The following is a 17,079-nucleotide window of genomic DNA, read 5'->3' as shown; positions in this document are numbered from 1 at the left end:
GATTGAAATTGAAATATCAGTCGAGATATTACAGTACTGTGGCTACTTTGGGAAGAGAGACATAGGGGTGGGGTGAATGGGGAAAGGAGGATTAGATAGGGAATGAAAGGAATACAAAGAAAGAGACAAGGGATGAGGGGAGGGAGGGCAAGAGAGTGTAGGTAAGAGAGAGAGAAAGGGGTGGGGTGATTTGGGGAAAGGAGATTTTGATAGGGAATAAAAGGAATACAAAGAAAGAGACAAGGGATGGGGAGAGGGAAGGGAGGGCAAGAGAGTGGGGGTAATAGAGAGAGAAGGGGGTGAGTTGGGGAAAAGAGATTCCGATAGGGAATGAAAGGAATACAAAGAAAGAGACAAGGGAGAGGGAAGGGAGGGCAAGAAAGTGGGGGTAATAGAGAGAGAAGGGGGGTGATTTGGGGAAAGGAGATTTTGATAGGGAATGAAAGGAATACAAAGAAAGAGACAAGGGATGGGGAGAGGGAAGGGAGGGCAAGAGAGTGGGGGTAATAGAGAGAGAAGGGGGGTGAGTTGGGAAAAAGAGATTCCGATAGGGAATGAAAGGAATACAAAGAAAGAGACAAGGGATGTGGAGAGGGAATGGAGGGCAAGAGAGTGGGGGTAATAGAGAGAGAAGGGGGTGAGTTGGGGAAAAGAGATTCCGATAGGGAATGAAAGGAATACAAAGAAAGAGACAAGGGATGGGGAGAGGGAAGGGAGGGCAAGAGAGTGGGGGTAATAGAGAGAGAAGGGGGTGAGTTGGGGAAAAGAGATTCCGATAGGGAATGAAAGGAATACAAAGAAAGGGATGGGGAGAGGGAAGGGAGGGCAAGAGAGTGGGGGTAATAGAGAGAGAAGGGTGGTGAGTTGGGGAAAAGAGATTCCGATAGGGAATGAAAGGAATACAAAGAAAGAGACAAGGGATGGGGATAGGGAAGGGAGGGCAAGAGAGTGGGGGTAATAGAGAGAGAAGGGGGTGAGTTGGGGAAAAGAGATTCCGATAGGGAATGAAAGGAATACAAAGAAAGAGACAAGGGATGGGGAGAGGGAAGGGAGGCAAGAGAGTGGGGGTAATAGAGAGAGAAGGGGGTGAGTTGGGGAAAGGATATATTGATAGAGAATGAAAGGAATACAAAGAAAGAGACAAGGGATGGGGAGAGGGAAGGGAGGGCAAGAGAGTGGGGGTAATAGAGAGAGAAGGGGGTGAGTTGGGGAAAAGAGATTCCGATAGGGAATGAAAGGAATACAAAGAAAGAGACAAGGGATGGGGAGAGGGAAGGGAGGGCAAGAGAGTGGGGGTAATAGAGAGAGAAGGGGGTGAGTTGGGGAAAAGAGATTCCGATAGGGAATGAAAGGAATACAAAGAAAGAGACAAGGGATGGGGAGAGGGAAGGGAGGGCAAGAGAGTGGGGGTAATAGAGAGAGAAGGGGGTGAGTTGGGGAAAAGAGATTCCGATAGGGAATGAAAGGAATACAAAGAAAGAGACAAGGGATGGGGAGAGGGAAGGGAGGCAAGAGAGTGGGGATAAGAGAGAGAGAAGGGGGGCGAGTTGGGGAAAAGAGATTCCGATAGGGAATGAAAGGAATACAAAGAGACAAGGGATGGGGAGAGGGAAGGGAGGGCAAGAGAGAGAAGGGGGTGAGTTGGGGAAAAGAGATTCCGATAGGGAATGAAAGGAATACAAAGAAAGAGACAAGGGATGGGGATAGGGAAGGGAGGGCAAGAGAGTGGGGGTAATAGAGAGAGAAGGGGGTGAGTTGGGGAAAAGAGATTCCGATAGGGAATGAAAGGAATACAAAGAAAGAGACAAGGGATGGGGAGAGGGAAGGGAGGCAAGAGAGTGGGGGTAATAGAGAGAGAAGGGGGTGAGTTGGGGAAAGGATATATTGATAGAGAATGAAAGGAATACAAAGAAAGAGACAAGGGATGGGGAGAGGGAAGGGAGGGCAAGAGAGTGGGGGTAATAGAGAGAGAAGGGGGTGAGTTGGGGAAAAGAGATTCCGATAGGGAATGAAAGGATTACAAAGAAAGAGACAAGGGATGGGGAGAGGGAAGGGAGGCAAGAGAGTGGGGATAAGAGAGAGAGAAGGGGGGGCGAGTCGGGGATAAGAGATTCCGATAGGGAATGAAAGGAATACAAAGAAAGAGACAAGGGATGGGGAGAGGGAAGGGAGGGCAAGGGAGTGGGGGTAATAGAGAGAGGGTGATGGAATGAGAACGAAGAAGGGATGATAGGAAAAGATCTGCTAGTTAACATAGATGATGAAGTGTAAAATAAAGAGTTAAGAATGCGAGAACAAAAGTTGTTACCTGAACATAAAAATTAGTTTTTTACAACTTTCGGTCCTACTTAGTTTCCAGTATACAAAGCCTCTCAATTTCTCAGACGAATAGATTATTAGATTTATGAATCAAGAAAATATGAAAAAGCACTTGTTCAAGCAAAGATAGAGTACTACTCCTTACAACTAAAGGACTGCAAGCCCAGAGAGTTTTTTCGGAAGGTCAATCACTTGATACATGCTGAGACAACAAAGTGTCTTCCAAGTGATGATGATTCTGAAAACAGTTTGGCTGACCGATTCTGTGACTATTTTGCTGCCAAAACTGAAAGTATTTTCAAGACGCTCAATGATGTTCCCAGGGATGATCTAACACATATCACCTATCAGACGACTGATCAGAAGCTTGGTGAATTTGACTCTGTTCTACAGAGTCAAGTGGCAAAGCTAATTACTGGATCACGTCCTACTACTTGCAGCTTGGATCCTTTACCCACATTTCTTGTGAAAAAATGTGTAAATGAATTATGTCCAGTTATCACTCGTATTGTTAACATGTCTCTTCGTGATGGGTGCTTCCCAGATGTGCTAAAACATGCAAATATTGTTCCAACATTTAAAGGAGGCAAGTTAGATACTGATGATCTACATAATTTCAGGCCTGTTGCTCATATCCAGTTTCTTGGGAAGGTCATTGAGCGGATGGTAAACTTACAGATTCAAGATTATTTGGCAGAAAATAACTTATATGCTAGAATGCAGTCTGCATATAGGCCCTTCCACAGTTGTAAGACTGCAGTTCTTCGAGTAGTAAATGATATACTACTAGCTCTTGATACAGGGGATGAAGCGGTGTTGCTACTGTTAGATTATTCATCGGCGTTTGACACCATTCACCATGAGACTTTATTCTCCCGTCTCCAGACACGCTACGGAATTTGTGAAGATGCTTTGAGGTGGTTTCAATCTTATTTCCAAAATAGGAGACATTCTGTTTTGATTGGAGAATCAAATTCACGTACCTGCTATACCAGTCATGGAGTACCTCAAGGCTCAGTTGTCGGACCTTTGGCCTTTAATTTATATGCTGCTCCTCTTCAGGATGTCATCACCCACCATAAGATAAGCTGCATGATGTATGCTGATGATACGCAAATGTACATAGTCCTAAAAAACAGTGAGCAGCAAGATGCCACTGCCAGACTTGAGAGGTGTGTCCGAGATGTAATTAATTGGTCAACTGATAATGGACTGAAACTTAATTGTAATAAAACTGCAGTGCTTCATCTCACTAGTAAATTTAGAAATAGTAGACAGATAGAAGGAATAGAACTTGATAATACCTATGTTAAATGTGTAGAAACTGTAAGAAATCTTGGTGTACAACTGGATAGAAAACTTAGTATGAAAGCTCAAATAAACAATGTATGTAAAACTAGTTCATTTGCCTTGTATAACATTGGGAAAATTCGCAAGTTTCTAACAACAGAAGCCACAAAGAAATTGGTTCACGCTCTTGTAATATCACGCATTGATTTTTGTAATAGCATTTTGTATCGCCTCCCTGATAATCAAATTCATAAACTTCAAAGGATCCAAAACTCGGCAGCGAGACTCATAACAAGAACGAGGCGCAGCGAACACATAACACCCATACTACAAGAATTACACTGGCTTCCTGTAAAATCCCGTATTGAATACAAGATATTACTCCTAACATACCAATGCTTACAAGGTCAATCGTCATTCTATCTCAAAGAACTCATTGAACTGTATGTACCCCAAAGAAAATTAAGGTCAAACAACAAATCTCTCCTTGTAGTTCCCAAAATTAACACTCAATTCTACGGCGCTCGTTCATTCAAAATGTCCTCTGCTGAACTTTGGAATAAATTACCTGATATTGTTAAACAAGCTAATACTGTAGAATCCTTTAAGTCCCTTTTGAAGACATTCCTTTTTGTAAAATAAGATATACATGTACCTATTAATTGATATTATATATTTGCTCCTCTGTGAACAGGCTTTTCTTTCTTCTCCATTCTTTCTATTCTTCTTTCTAAAGCGCATAGAGACATGATTTTATCGTCGTTATATGCGCTATATAAGCAATGTTTTATTATTATTATTATTATTATTATTAGATGTGTCCAAGCTCTGAGTATTTTGTATCTGTTAAAAAATCTTTGTCAAAATATAACAAGAAGATCAATAATTCAAGTCCAAAGCTGTAACTTTGACTCTTCCTAACCTGCTACTGCTTCAGAAATCAATACCTAATAGGATTAAAGTGGTGTTCGAAACGGGTACATTCTGAGAAAGGTGGTGCATATAATAGTACGTCTATGTAGCTATGCTTTCTCTTGCATTCCTCGTTGTAAAAATTGATTTTGTTGTTGTTGTTGACTTGTACTCGCTTTAGATTGGAGCAAACAAAATTAAACAAGCAGTAACAGCTTTTAATCAAGCTATCACGTAGAACGAACAAACCGTCAGAATATTGAAGTCCCTGGGATGGAAGTAAAACTACTTCCAATTGAAAGTTGGTCTTAATCAACCACAAGTTTTTTTAAATTTATTTTAGAATGATCATGAATTGGGCAAACAGAAATTGTCATGCTAGTTTAGGTGACTGATAGCAATCTTTAAATGGTTTAAGGTCTTCCTCACTATGAATCCCCGTTCTATAGAGACTGCATGTATGTTCTTTTCACCATTCACAATGAAAGCAAGGTCCGTTTGTGCCACCCCTCCTTCTCATTTTGTATAATGCTGAGTAAAAGTCATGCGAGATAACTGCCCGGGATGACTGTCTTCTGTTACTTCCATGACTTTTCGCAAGTAATCGTAGACGATAATGTAAATAGAATCCTTCCACTAGTAACACCCCGTAACACAACCACGTCTGCTTTCTCTCTGACTGTCTTCATACCTTGCGAGATGATCCAAAGTGCCTCGATGTATTTATTCAGCGGTTCTTGGTCAATAGACAAAAAGCAGCATCATAGCAACGTCATTACAATCTTGCTCTTAAAAATATTCCCCGACACTTTATTTTCTTTGTAATCTTTTTCTGTTTCCTGAAACATTATTTCATGTAACTCATTTCTTAATTCCATTTTCTTCATTTTTCTTCTTCTTCTGCTTCTTCTTCTTTTTATTATTATTATTATCATTATTATTATTATTATTATTATTTTCTTCATTAATTTTCATTCATTCTTCTTCTTATTATTTTTTCTTCTTCTTTTTCTTCTTCTTCTTCTTCTCTTCTCCTTCTTCATACTGATATCAATACCGTTTTTTTTTTTATTATAGGCCTTGTTATTTGCCTATATTTGTCTTCAATATGTTCAATCTAATTCCTTTCTTCTGATACAACTCCCATTATGATTTTAAAAGAGTTCCTTTTTTTTCGCTTTTCACTTTAATTTCTGATTACAACCTCCTGAACAAAACCCTAGCACAGCATCATCGATCCCTATTCAAAATCGTTTGTAGGGCCCTATAATAATTGAGAAATTATTGAAAGTGAAACCTTATGGACCCTACATCCCGTTTGCTAATGTTGATGTCATCTCATTAATTACCAATATGAGACAAATCATGATAGTGTCTGTCAGAACTCGCTTTGTGAGTAGCAAGCAATCAATGGGCAATTAGCACCCCGCTTCTGTCCGCACCAACGGGCCAAGGGATTCATATTCACTGAGTGGTGGTGGGAGAGTAAACGCCACGAAGATCAGACGTTAAGAAATTTCTGAAGAGGACACGACGTATTGGCCTGATACCTCCAGTGTAATAAAATAATACATGACAACGACATTGGTATTGGTAAGATATTAAACGATTAATATTTTGGTGGGATGGAATCTCAGTTGCATCTTTGTGTCGAAAATAATTGAAGGTTCAATGGAATAGTGTTTGACGATTCGTATGTTTTCACCATTCGTGTTTCTAAAACATGCATAGGCCTATGAAATTGATTAACTGTGACATTTTGCGAATATGCGAATATGAACGTATCTGTTTAATCACAATTATTGATTATGAAATAACAAATAAGAAATGTAGGGTTCTTGAATCATATTCCTCTCGCATCACACATCGTTTCGTATATACAGTACCGTGTTGTAATATGGACAATGGATATATATGTTACAAATGGTAAAATGCAATCAGTATGAAATGATCTTTGCCCAATTTCGCTATTTGAATTGAATTGAATTCATCTGTTTTGGCATCATAAAAAGATCTAAGTACATGCAAAATTACAACAATATTTGTTTTATTCGTGGTGTAAACTTGGGCATATGTATAATGAGCCTGTAATGTTATTCTGATATAAATCTTACATTAGATAGGCCTAAAATGTAATCTCTGTGCAGAATTTACACTTCTGAGCACAACCCTATAATTCATAGTTTCCAAAATAATAGGCCCATGTATGTTATTTAGGCCTGATTATGTACATTTGAATGCATGGCTGTATTAGCTCTGAAAAAAATCCCATGAAAACTAATGATCGAACTAATGAACTGGCCACACTCTATGATAAATATCAACATCGTTTACGCCGAGGAATTATTAGGAAAGTCATGACGTGATATATTCCCATTAGACAAGTTCACCCCAGAAGAAAAATGATTTGATTCAATAGAGAAAAATCAAAGAAGCATAACACTTCATCAAAATCGGATGTAAAATAAGAAAGTTATGACATTTTAAAGTTTTGCTTGCTTTTCACAAAACAGTTATTATGCACAACTCAGTGATATGCAAATGAGAGAATCGCTGACATCCCTCACTTACTATTTCTTTTGTTTTTCATTGTTTGAATTATACAATAATTTAATTTTTACTGATTTGACAATAAGGACCCACTTGTTTGAACTATATACACAGACTGTTCAGATGTTAAAACAATGGCAATTACACATGTTAAGGGAAGAAATAAACGTTTGTTTCACGTGATAATGAGGAAACTGAAAAAAAAAAATCATATTTCATGCAATGAATTACAAAAGAAATAGTAAACTGATGATGCCATCGGTCTTCTCATTTGCATACTGACCAGGATATGAATATAACTGTTTTGTGAAATTAAGCAAAACTTTTAAATGTCATAACTTTCTTATTTTCAAATCGATTTTGATGACATTATCAGCATTATGCTTGTTTGATTTTTCTCTTTTTATTCAAAACAATTTTTTGTTGGGGTGGACTTGTGCTTTAAAGTATACAGGTCTGAGGCATCCGCTGCAGTACACTCAGTTTCCGTTTTATAAAATTATAGGCCCTTATAGTAGACATAATAATTTATGAACTTAAGATTAATTGGTGATAACAAAATGTTCTTTTCCTCCTCGATATTATATTCGCATATATTTCTTTCGAAAATCACAATAATTTGTACAAGTAAAATTTGTAATCCTCGGGCATTGCTTATGTTTATTATTTTATTTATGTCTCCTTTTTGATGGATTTTCAATCAGTTTATTATTAAAAATAATGTTACACTGAAACTTTCACTTAAAACATTTCGGAAAAGAGACATAATGTGTCAGGTGATAGTTGTATTTTTATATATTTTCTTTTGGCAGACAGGCAATCTTTTCGTTGTCAAGCCGACAGAAAACTTGATATCAACATTTACCTCTTTCTAACAAAGAAATCCGATCAATTGATAAGAAATTTGGAGCAAATGGTTTTCACTGCATGACCGAGAGCTGTTATGTACAGAGAATGAAATATCACATTTCGCTTTGACAAATTGAAAGAGGGAACATGTCTTTCGTACAAGTAACAAATGATATCTGAATAAAACAGTAGTGGATTTGATATTGTTTGTTGATAAAAAAACATTGATTTTGTCCGAGAAAGTTGCATATTATTTTTTAGACAAAGCTGTCATTCTCAATTTTTGAGAAATAATATAACTTTATCAGGAAAAGAATTGATTAAATTTAAAAAAGCAGAATAGTGTTCTTCCACAGTCGTCCATTTAAAGAAATGCTGGGTAGGTACATATTAATTATTTGAAGTAGATACAGAACCCAGACAGAAATTGATGTAGAGTAATTCTACAGTTAGGGTGAAGCCACAACCCACAACAACCTTTAAAAAGTCAAAACGTTCCCCATAATAATAGCAAGTGGAAAATATAATGTAAATGAGGCAAGCATTGCCATGATTGGGGCTTATGTTGTTTAAAATTAAATGTAAAAAATCTTGCACCTATCAAGTGCATTAACTTTGATAAAGAAAAACAAAATATTTCAATTTCATGTGTCACAGTCGCCCCATATGTGTGTTACAATATACCCCGTGTGGTGGGGCAATTGTAATACTTGATCTCTTGTTTTCAAATGATAATACCTTCTAAATTAATTGTTTGACTTAATCCAAACCTATTCATATGTCAAGCCAATATATGCATTTTTCGTTTTATGTAGGTTTGAGTAGGCATTTAATTTAATAAAGATGATAATCTATATATCAAATTTAGTATTTGTTGTTACAATTTTCCTCGGGCTCCCCTACTTGATGATGCATCGCATGTAGTCAGATTTTATTTTTATTGAAACCAATGTAAGACTCATATCAATAATTCAGTAAAGTAATTTTTAGATTAAAACCCTAATGATAAAATTTAATGACCGATGGACTTTATCCATTGACCTGTGTTTTTCTAATTATCAAGATTCAAATGGACCAATTTATTTACCCAGTTGATTTGTTATCGTCATCGATATAGGGCTTGATTGTCCGTGTAAAAGTCATATCAACAAAAACAAATATAATCATATCACTGTGTAAATAATTATATAGATAATGGCAGCGAAATCTTTTCTACAAATCGTGCTATACTTCACTCATAATATTCACAAAATAAATCCCTTTTCAAATTAGCATTTAATATTTTAATAGGCATATTGCTTATAAGCATGGACAATATCGTGAAAGCTATTTTTCCGTGTAATTATACATACCCCCAAAATAAACAAAATTGAAAATTGAAGAAAAAAAATCAGATAAATGCATGTCAAAATATTCAGAAGGCTATATACATTGCATAAATGGGCATGATTATAACATGGACCTATGCCAGGAGTGTGGAGGCAATTTAAAGTAAAGAGAAATGGAGATAAATGAGCGAAAATAGAATGAACAGAGAAATAAAACTCTATTAAGTTAACAAAACAGTTATCGCATGTATCAATACATTTCTGTTAAATCATACTCAAATAATTAGGCCTACAACTAGACATAGGGTGGTATCTATCTCGCCCAAACGAGATACTTTCATCTATACTGACAAATGTATCCCATTATAAGTGTTCGGTTTCGAGGTCTACCATTGACTCGTAAATAAAAGATAACACTTACATGGGATAGGGTTTACTGAGTAAACACTTGCCCACAGAGCACTTGTAAGAATTCGATACGAGAAAAGACCATGTTTAAACAACACACTCCCAGTGGACGCCATCCATTCGAATAAGGCTATTAGTGAAATTCTCTTTGAGATCGCCTACAGGAAAGTTATCATAGGATTATACCAGGGACGTGAGAGACGTCCCTGATATACCTTGGTACGTGTCTCTCTCGGTGTCTCTTTATTTGACAAGGTTTTTTTTTTTACCTTATTTAAAACTAAAACAGAAAATTATTTACAACCGCCAGTAATAAATCAGGATTAAGGCAAGTTACAGCAAGTTTTGATGATGATGATGATGATGATGAATGCCGCTATTATTTTCCTCGTTTGCGAACTTCGTTTTTTTTTTTCAGGGAGATAAGATACACTCTTTAAAGGTCGAGTCCACCCCAGAAAAAAAGGTGATTTAAATAAATAGAGAAAAATCAAACATGAATAACGCTGAAAACTTCATCAAAATCGGATGTAAAATAAGAAAGTTATGACATTTTTAAAGTTTCGCTTATTTTTCACAAAACAGTTCTATACGCTCAACTCAGTGATATGCAAATGAGAGAGTCGATGAGAGTCACTCACTCACTATTTCTTTTGTTTTTTATTGTTTGAATTATACAATATTTCAATTTTCACGAATTTGACAATTAGGACCCCCTTGCTCGACCCACAAAATGTAAAAATAATGGAATTCCACGTGTTCAGGGAGGAATGAAACTTTGTTCACATGACAATGACGAGAAAATCAAAATATTTCATATTTCATATAATAAAATACAAAAGAAATAGTGAATGGGTGATGTCATCGGTCCCCTCATTTGCATACCGAACAGGATGTGCATATAACTGTTTTGAGAAAATAGGCAAAACTTTAAAATGTTATAACTTTCTTATTTTACATCCGATTTTGATGAAATATTCAGTGTTATGCTTTAATTGTTTGATTTTTCTCTTTCTATTCAAATCAGCTTTTTGTTGGGGTGGACTTGTCCTTTAAAGAGGAATGGTAAAAATTTATCACTAATTGGAGTATAATCTTGTGTCTGACAAAAACAATAATTATTGATCAGTGTACTGGTTGTCTGTTTTGTTTGTTTGTGAGGTTTTGGGGGGCGGGAGGGGATGGGGTTTCGGATATTTATTCACCAAGATATTTCACCAAGATATTAGCTATTTAGACCAATAATTTTTAAGAATGTGAATATTCATGAAATATATACTGTATGGTATACATATAGGCTTTCTTACGATCACCAAGCAACTATTATCTCCTGGTCGTTTACCATATTTTCGAAAGAGTTTATTGTGATGAACTGTCGTTGCTAGAGGATTCTAAAACCTACTTCTACTGTTCTGCTCTTTCCACAGCTGTGAACATTGCTGAATCAGCACCTACTGGATAGAGACAAACGGTACAGACCCATTTAGTTGCCACTAGTTTTCATTGATTCCAAGAATGCAATCAATAAAGAATTGAAAATCGGACAGTCCGTTTCCAAGTAGTTTCTGATTAATCTATCACATGATAACAAAATGCAGACCTGTATATACATACCATACGATCTAATCTTGAATTTTGAAGTGTCCGTAATCAATTCTAAGAGGTCGCTGATCCGATACAGTAAACTAATTGATTATTGGTGTTTTCCAATCTTTTTTACGTCATCACAGAATTAAGATTGGTAGGCGAACAGCGTCCAGCCACAGGCGCGTTTTTTTTTTTTGTTTTTTTTTTGGGGGGGGGGGGTTGGGGACTGCAGCACCCCCCCCAAAAAAAAAATCGCTCAACCTCCCAAAAAAATTTAGACCACAAAGAAAGAATGACAAAAATATATCTCTAAACCTGTCCGTGTTTTGTCAAAAGCGCTCCGAATTTTCGTCATTCTTTGGGATATATATATGTATAGTTTGATGGTTTTATAGTGCTTTCAGACGTTTTTTGAAACACATTTTTGCAATGGATTCACCATTTTTTTCATTTTGGCAAAATTATTGGGCAGGGCAAATCGATATGTTTGCCGCATCCCAAATATTTTCATGGCGATCGCTCCCTGATAGAAGCAACATGTCGAATGATTTGACTCTATTCCCTTCGCTACTCTATTGTGTAGACTTTTGTGTTATGCAGGCTAGGGTAGTGATCATTGAATAGTATTCTTTGCAGCAAATATGTATGTTGAGTATCCCATAATCCCAATGTAACGATGTTGCATATTGATGTACATTTATTTGGAAGTTCATAAAGTGCCCTAATGCAAGTTTTCACTTCAAAAACCCATCAGGCCCCGATGTATATTGTAGATTAATAAATCTCAAGCATTTTGAAAATGTGATTTTTTTTCGCTAGGTCCCTACGCTCCCTCGCATGATATTATAATTTGTTATAGGGGGTAGCTGCATGGTAGGCTACCTACAATCATTTTCATTGTATTGAATAAACCATGGACCTATAATAGGTCCATGAATAAACCAACATCGAAAATTTATCAAGCCCCCAGAAGACCCCCCCCCCCCCAAAAAAAAAAAAGTCTACAACCGCGCCTGCCAGCCAGCTGGCCGGGGCTCGAATGTTTTCCTCGATTTAGTGCATGTTTGTGCCCCTGGGCATATTGACATGTTCAGATATATCGATTAAGCTATTTCCTGCAGGCAGTCGCTGAATATGTTTTTTTGTTCACATATATAGTTTCCTTTCAAAATCCAATATTCTTTTCTTTCATTTGTCCATGCAAATATACTCATTTTACATGTTTCTATTGTGTTTCTTTTTCGATAACCAACCCCCTCCCCCTTTCTCTCTCTCTCTCCCTCTCTCTCTGTCCAAGTATTGACAAGAATCAAGAGAATCGTTAGCTCAGTTAAGTCATTGTTCTTATTTTAGTATCATTTTTAAAGACCTATAGCTACTGCTTTTAGATAATTACGCCTTCTTTTGTAAAGAAATACAATATTATTTATATTCTTTTATGAAAAATAATTCTGTATGTTTTATTTTGAAAATGGAAGGAAATAAATGTTTATTTGGATGAACTGATTTTTTTGTATTCTTTTACGCAAATTGACAATAAGATATAGACCCAAAGGCTCGCATTGGTATAATTGTACAATCCCATGCTTTCTGTTATTTTTCTTACATGGAACTCTAGATTTTGTGATGGGTGAGGATGACAGTAGTGAGCCATACTAGGTCTAATGGCTACCTCATCATCATCACGGATAAGAAATAGACCTGTGAATCTAACAGAGGTCCGCCATGAACAAAGGCGTGTAGCAGCATTACTCAATGCATCAGGACAAATCAAGGTAACATATCCGGTAAGTTATAACAAGAACAAGAAGGAAGGAAGGAAAGAAAGAAAGAAAGAAGGAAGGAAGGAAGGAAGGAAGGAAGGAAGGAAGGAAGGAAGGAAGGAAGGAAGGAAGGAAGGAAGGAAGGAAGGAAGGAAGGAAGGAAGGAAGGAAGGAAGGAAGGAAGGAAGGAAGGAAGGAAGGAAGGAAGGAAGGAAGGAAGGAAGAAAGAAAGAAAGAAAGAAAGAAAGAAAGAAAGAAAGAAAGAAAGAAAGAAAGAAAGAAAGAAAGAAAGAAAGAAAGAAAGAAAGAAAGAAAGAAAGAAAGAAAGAAAGAAAGAAAAAAAAAAGAAAGAAAGAAGAACGAATTAAAGAAAAAAAAAGCAATAAAAAGAAATAATTAAAGAACGAAAGAAAAAAGAAGGGTCAGTTATGTGAATAACAGAGTATCATTTAACATTTTAGCATGTATTGATATCATAAGATATATCTTAGACATTTTTGTTTGCTGTTAATTTTTTTTCATCCGTTAATTCTTCGTGAAAATGGGAATTCGATTTTTGTATTATATCTCAGTACAGTCAGAACATTATCCAATCAAACACATTTTAATATGATATCCTCCAAATTATAACTAGGCCTATTTAGGGCACGTGTAATCGTAGATCGGAATAGTGGCAATGAATTGGGGAACTTACCAAACCTTGAAATAAGCTTTAGCCACAACTATAGAACTTGATTCTTTATCTCATCAAATATGCAAAGTGGGTGAATTATAACTGTAGACTTTGATATTTAATTTGATAAGTCTATGGTTAGGAGTCCTCTTTATGATATCGAATTATGTATACTGCATGCATACTGTTACACAAGGTATGACTGTATAGTGGTCTTGATTGATTCGGGGAATTATGTGAATAATAAATTCTCGTATTATGGTGAGTTTCGGTCATAGATTCGGTTGCAAAATGAATGAATAAATAACTTTTGATTCATGAGTTTGATTATATAGGCTTAATGGATTTTGTTGCAATGGCATATGCTGCCGTTGAAAAATAGTGGAATATAGCTTGTACTTTGTAATTCGTATGAAGCCGAAATGGTTATATTTAGAGTAGGCTTTGGTATAAACATTATCAAGACATATTGCTAATGTACCTGATCCCATTCTTGCTCATAATCTTTATTTTTTTTCAATATTACAGCCTCATGATAGTATACCTGTCCAGGACCTCTACAAAAGTCGATTTTATAGAGAGCTCCAGGCAGCCAGGTCCCTACCAAACCGGATTCCACCGCTGGGTCACCCACTTGTTCGTTTACCTGATTGGAAACAGACTGATCAAGACAATGCTCTAGTTTCAAATCAATATAGGCATTTCGGAAAGGGTGACAATTATAGCTCCGTTGCTGCATTGGCACCTTCGTTTCAAGATCCAGGTGACAATCAGAACACCTCTGGTCATGAAACCAGTCCTGGACGAGCTGTCGCCCTAAGGAGAACTTTGTCAAAGAGTGTGCCAAGTTCTTTGGGAGTAGATGCTTCAAAGAAGTCAACAAATGTTGGAAAGAAATCTCTTTCCCGATATGAATCTCTTCCTGATATAGGTCAATCCGCAAGGCAGGGGAATGACGATGGTGACGGCTCATCCAAAGTTGAATTTCGCCTTCCAAGATGGCGACGAGGACCAGGAAGATCGTTGGACATCGTTACAGAGGGTTCAACAGGACCGCCGCATCTTCAGTATAATCATGGCATTGTAGATCTTGGAAAGGTTGATTCTCGTTCTATCTCTCAGATATTCTCACCAACAGGGTGGCTAAGGGGAGATACTGATACTGACATTGAAACAATGCAAAAGCATAATCAGACTCGGCATCGTAAACGGAAACATCAAAGTTTGGCTAATCCGTTGAAACAGGGTTATGAACACGAGCGAGTACCTTTTAACAGTCCGGAATCATCGACGTCGTCAACGTGTGTTAAAACATCGTCAAGAGAAAGTGTCACTACTTCTTCATCTACCATAGATTGTGATATTGATGGTGATCATTTCATGGAGGATGACTCCAATGAACTTGACAAACCTATTGCCGATAAACAAAATATTGATATAGAACCTTCTTGCGGTCCCCAATATACTCCGGGTGATGATATACACCAACCTAAACCTAAAGGTTCTGGCTTCAATGGTAGTTTGAATCCAAATGATGATCCTTATGGAACGGCATATGTGAAGGCTCTCTCTGTATCAAGATCAAAGGCATTACAGAAGGACCCATTTTATCTGAGTCATCGTTTGACACGACCGTTTACATTCTCTTACTTTTGCCATAATGAGATATGCACCTGTGGTAAATGCCCTAAGATGAAGCGAAAGAAAGGGAAACTTGGATTCAAGTCCATACTGGGTGATGTCAACATGTATGATTATTTCAAATGGTCCAAAGATGGAACACAAGGACAATGATAGAAAATTTGAAAATAGCGAACATAGTCATTGCGGTAAGCGGACATATTAATTCGACGTATAGGTAATATTACTCTACAATATTATTTATGATAAAGACAATCAACATTTATTGACAATCAGTATATCAGTGATGATAGGTTTGCATAATGACAATCACAATAATTGTGATCTATAGTTAATACCATAATTCCTTAATTAAATCAGAGCAGTTAAATCAATTAAAAAACTATTTATTTTATAGCAAGGGTATGATTTCTTAATTATTACCCGGAAAACTGATATTATGCAATAGTAATGATAATGATATGCAAGCGCTTAATACAATGTTAAGAACACTGCAATTACCCCGTCTTTAGCACGGCTACCCCTAATTGAACGCTCGAGCCTTCAAGGAATTTCCTCCTACTGGGTAGCCATTCACTACACAGTGGAGAGTGGCAAATGTATATAGATAAACGCCATGCCAATAGACGCGAGTTCTGTGATGGGATTCGAACCCCAGACCTTGTGGTTCAAAGTCACTAGACATATTCACTGAGCAACAAGAGCTCTAGATTGTGTACTCTGCAGGAAAAATTGATTTTCACGTCCATTGTTGATTGGATCATTGGCACGACGCTATATACTATTATGTTTAAAAAGTTAGATTAATTATGGTAAACTTTATTTGGGAACCATGCATTCTTATAACAAAGTAACAATATCCCCAAACGATTTTGTAGGCAAGCAGCGCTTCTACGTGATTATATTGTTATAGATTTAGAAACAATTCCTACCGTTTGAATTATTCAAAGAATAGAAGATGATATTGGTAAGGAAAGAGAAAGAGTGGGTGGGATGGAGAGAGGCGAGTGAGTGAATTAAAGCATGGACCAATAGGTCCATGGCGAAAGGGGTAGAGAGAGAGAGAGAGAATTAGCCAGTGAGTGTGACAGAAATATATAGAGAGAAAGGGGGTAGGGGAAGAGAGAGAGGGGGGATGGAGAGGGGTGGGGAATATGTAAAATATTTTGAAAATAAATGGTTTTCTTATTACAATGGTCATCGATCAATAACTATGTTATAGTTTACATACCTAAATGTTTTAGTCGTCGTCCATGATCTTGATATGGTAATATGCACTGGAATAATATACCTACTTCAATTTTAATGCCGTTGCTATATCACTCATGGTAGTATTAAAAGGCTTTCATTTACTGTCATTATCTCCATTTCCCTGCTTATCATATCGAATGAAAATAAATGTTTTGATAAAATTGTAAGTTTGTGCAATAAAATACAATGAAAGAATAATTATGCAGTTTTGTAAGTTTGTCGTTTTCTCTTTGATTAAGACCAGAATACTTTACTCATAAGGTCTACTACACCTCACTAACTTGCCTCTCTAAAAGAAATGATCCATTTATGACGTCCACTTTTTCTGGACAAGTAGCATTTTATAACGGCAAGAACGCTATTCTTATCGAATGCTTATTGGGCTATCTTGGGCTAGATGTTTTTCTTTGAGGATTGCTACCTATTTCACAGAGACATAACATGTTTAACAGCATTAAAGCACGCGCCAAAACAGGGCCCTGCAGGGAACGATTTTTAAAGTCCCTTC

The 17,079-nt window shown here is 36.8% G+C and overlaps 1 protein-coding gene across 2 annotated transcripts; it reads left to right on the top strand.

The window, feature by feature from the left end:
* The first annotated feature begins 5,704 nt into the window (after positions 1 to 5,704).
* On the top strand, positions 5,705 to 16,769 carry LOC129256947 (uncharacterized). 2 transcript variants are annotated; one of them, XM_064097405.1, is made up of 4 exons: positions 5,902 to 6,114; positions 11,084 to 11,127; positions 12,862 to 13,030; positions 14,208 to 16,769. In XM_064097405.1, exons 3-4 carry the CDS (start codon positions 12,908 to 12,910, stop codon positions 15,471 to 15,473), a joined length of 1,389 nt encoding a protein of 462 aa, XP_063953475.1. In that variant the 5' UTR covers positions 5,902 to 6,114; positions 11,084 to 11,127; positions 12,862 to 12,907; the 3' UTR covers positions 15,474 to 16,769. The 2 variants fall into 2 exon arrangements, with proteins under 2 accessions (XP_063953476.1, XP_063953475.1); XM_064097406.1 differs by lacking the exon at positions 11,084 to 11,127 and having other exon boundaries at positions 5,705 to 6,114.
* Positions 16,770 to 17,079: the final 310 nt, after the last annotated feature.

This window comes from Lytechinus pictus, chromosome 3 (assembly GCF_037042905.1).
Source record: "Lytechinus pictus isolate F3 Inbred chromosome 3, Lp3.0, whole genome shotgun sequence".
Classification (NCBI taxonomy): Eukaryota; Metazoa; Echinodermata; class Echinoidea; order Temnopleuroida; family Toxopneustidae; genus Lytechinus; species Lytechinus pictus.
The sequence above is the reverse complement of the archived record's forward strand: the minus strand, read 5'-3'. Positions and strand labels throughout refer to the sequence as shown.

Excerpts from the sequence above, each read along its gene's own strand:
- LOC129256947 (XM_064097406.1), top strand. The coding sequence starts at position 12,908 with ATGGCTACCTCATCATCATCACGGATAAGAAATAGACCTGTGAATCTA. Across the intron at positions 13,031-14,207 it reads AAATCAAGGTAACATATCCG|CCTCATGATAGTATACCTGT; the intron begins GTAAGTTATAAC and ends TCAATATTACAG.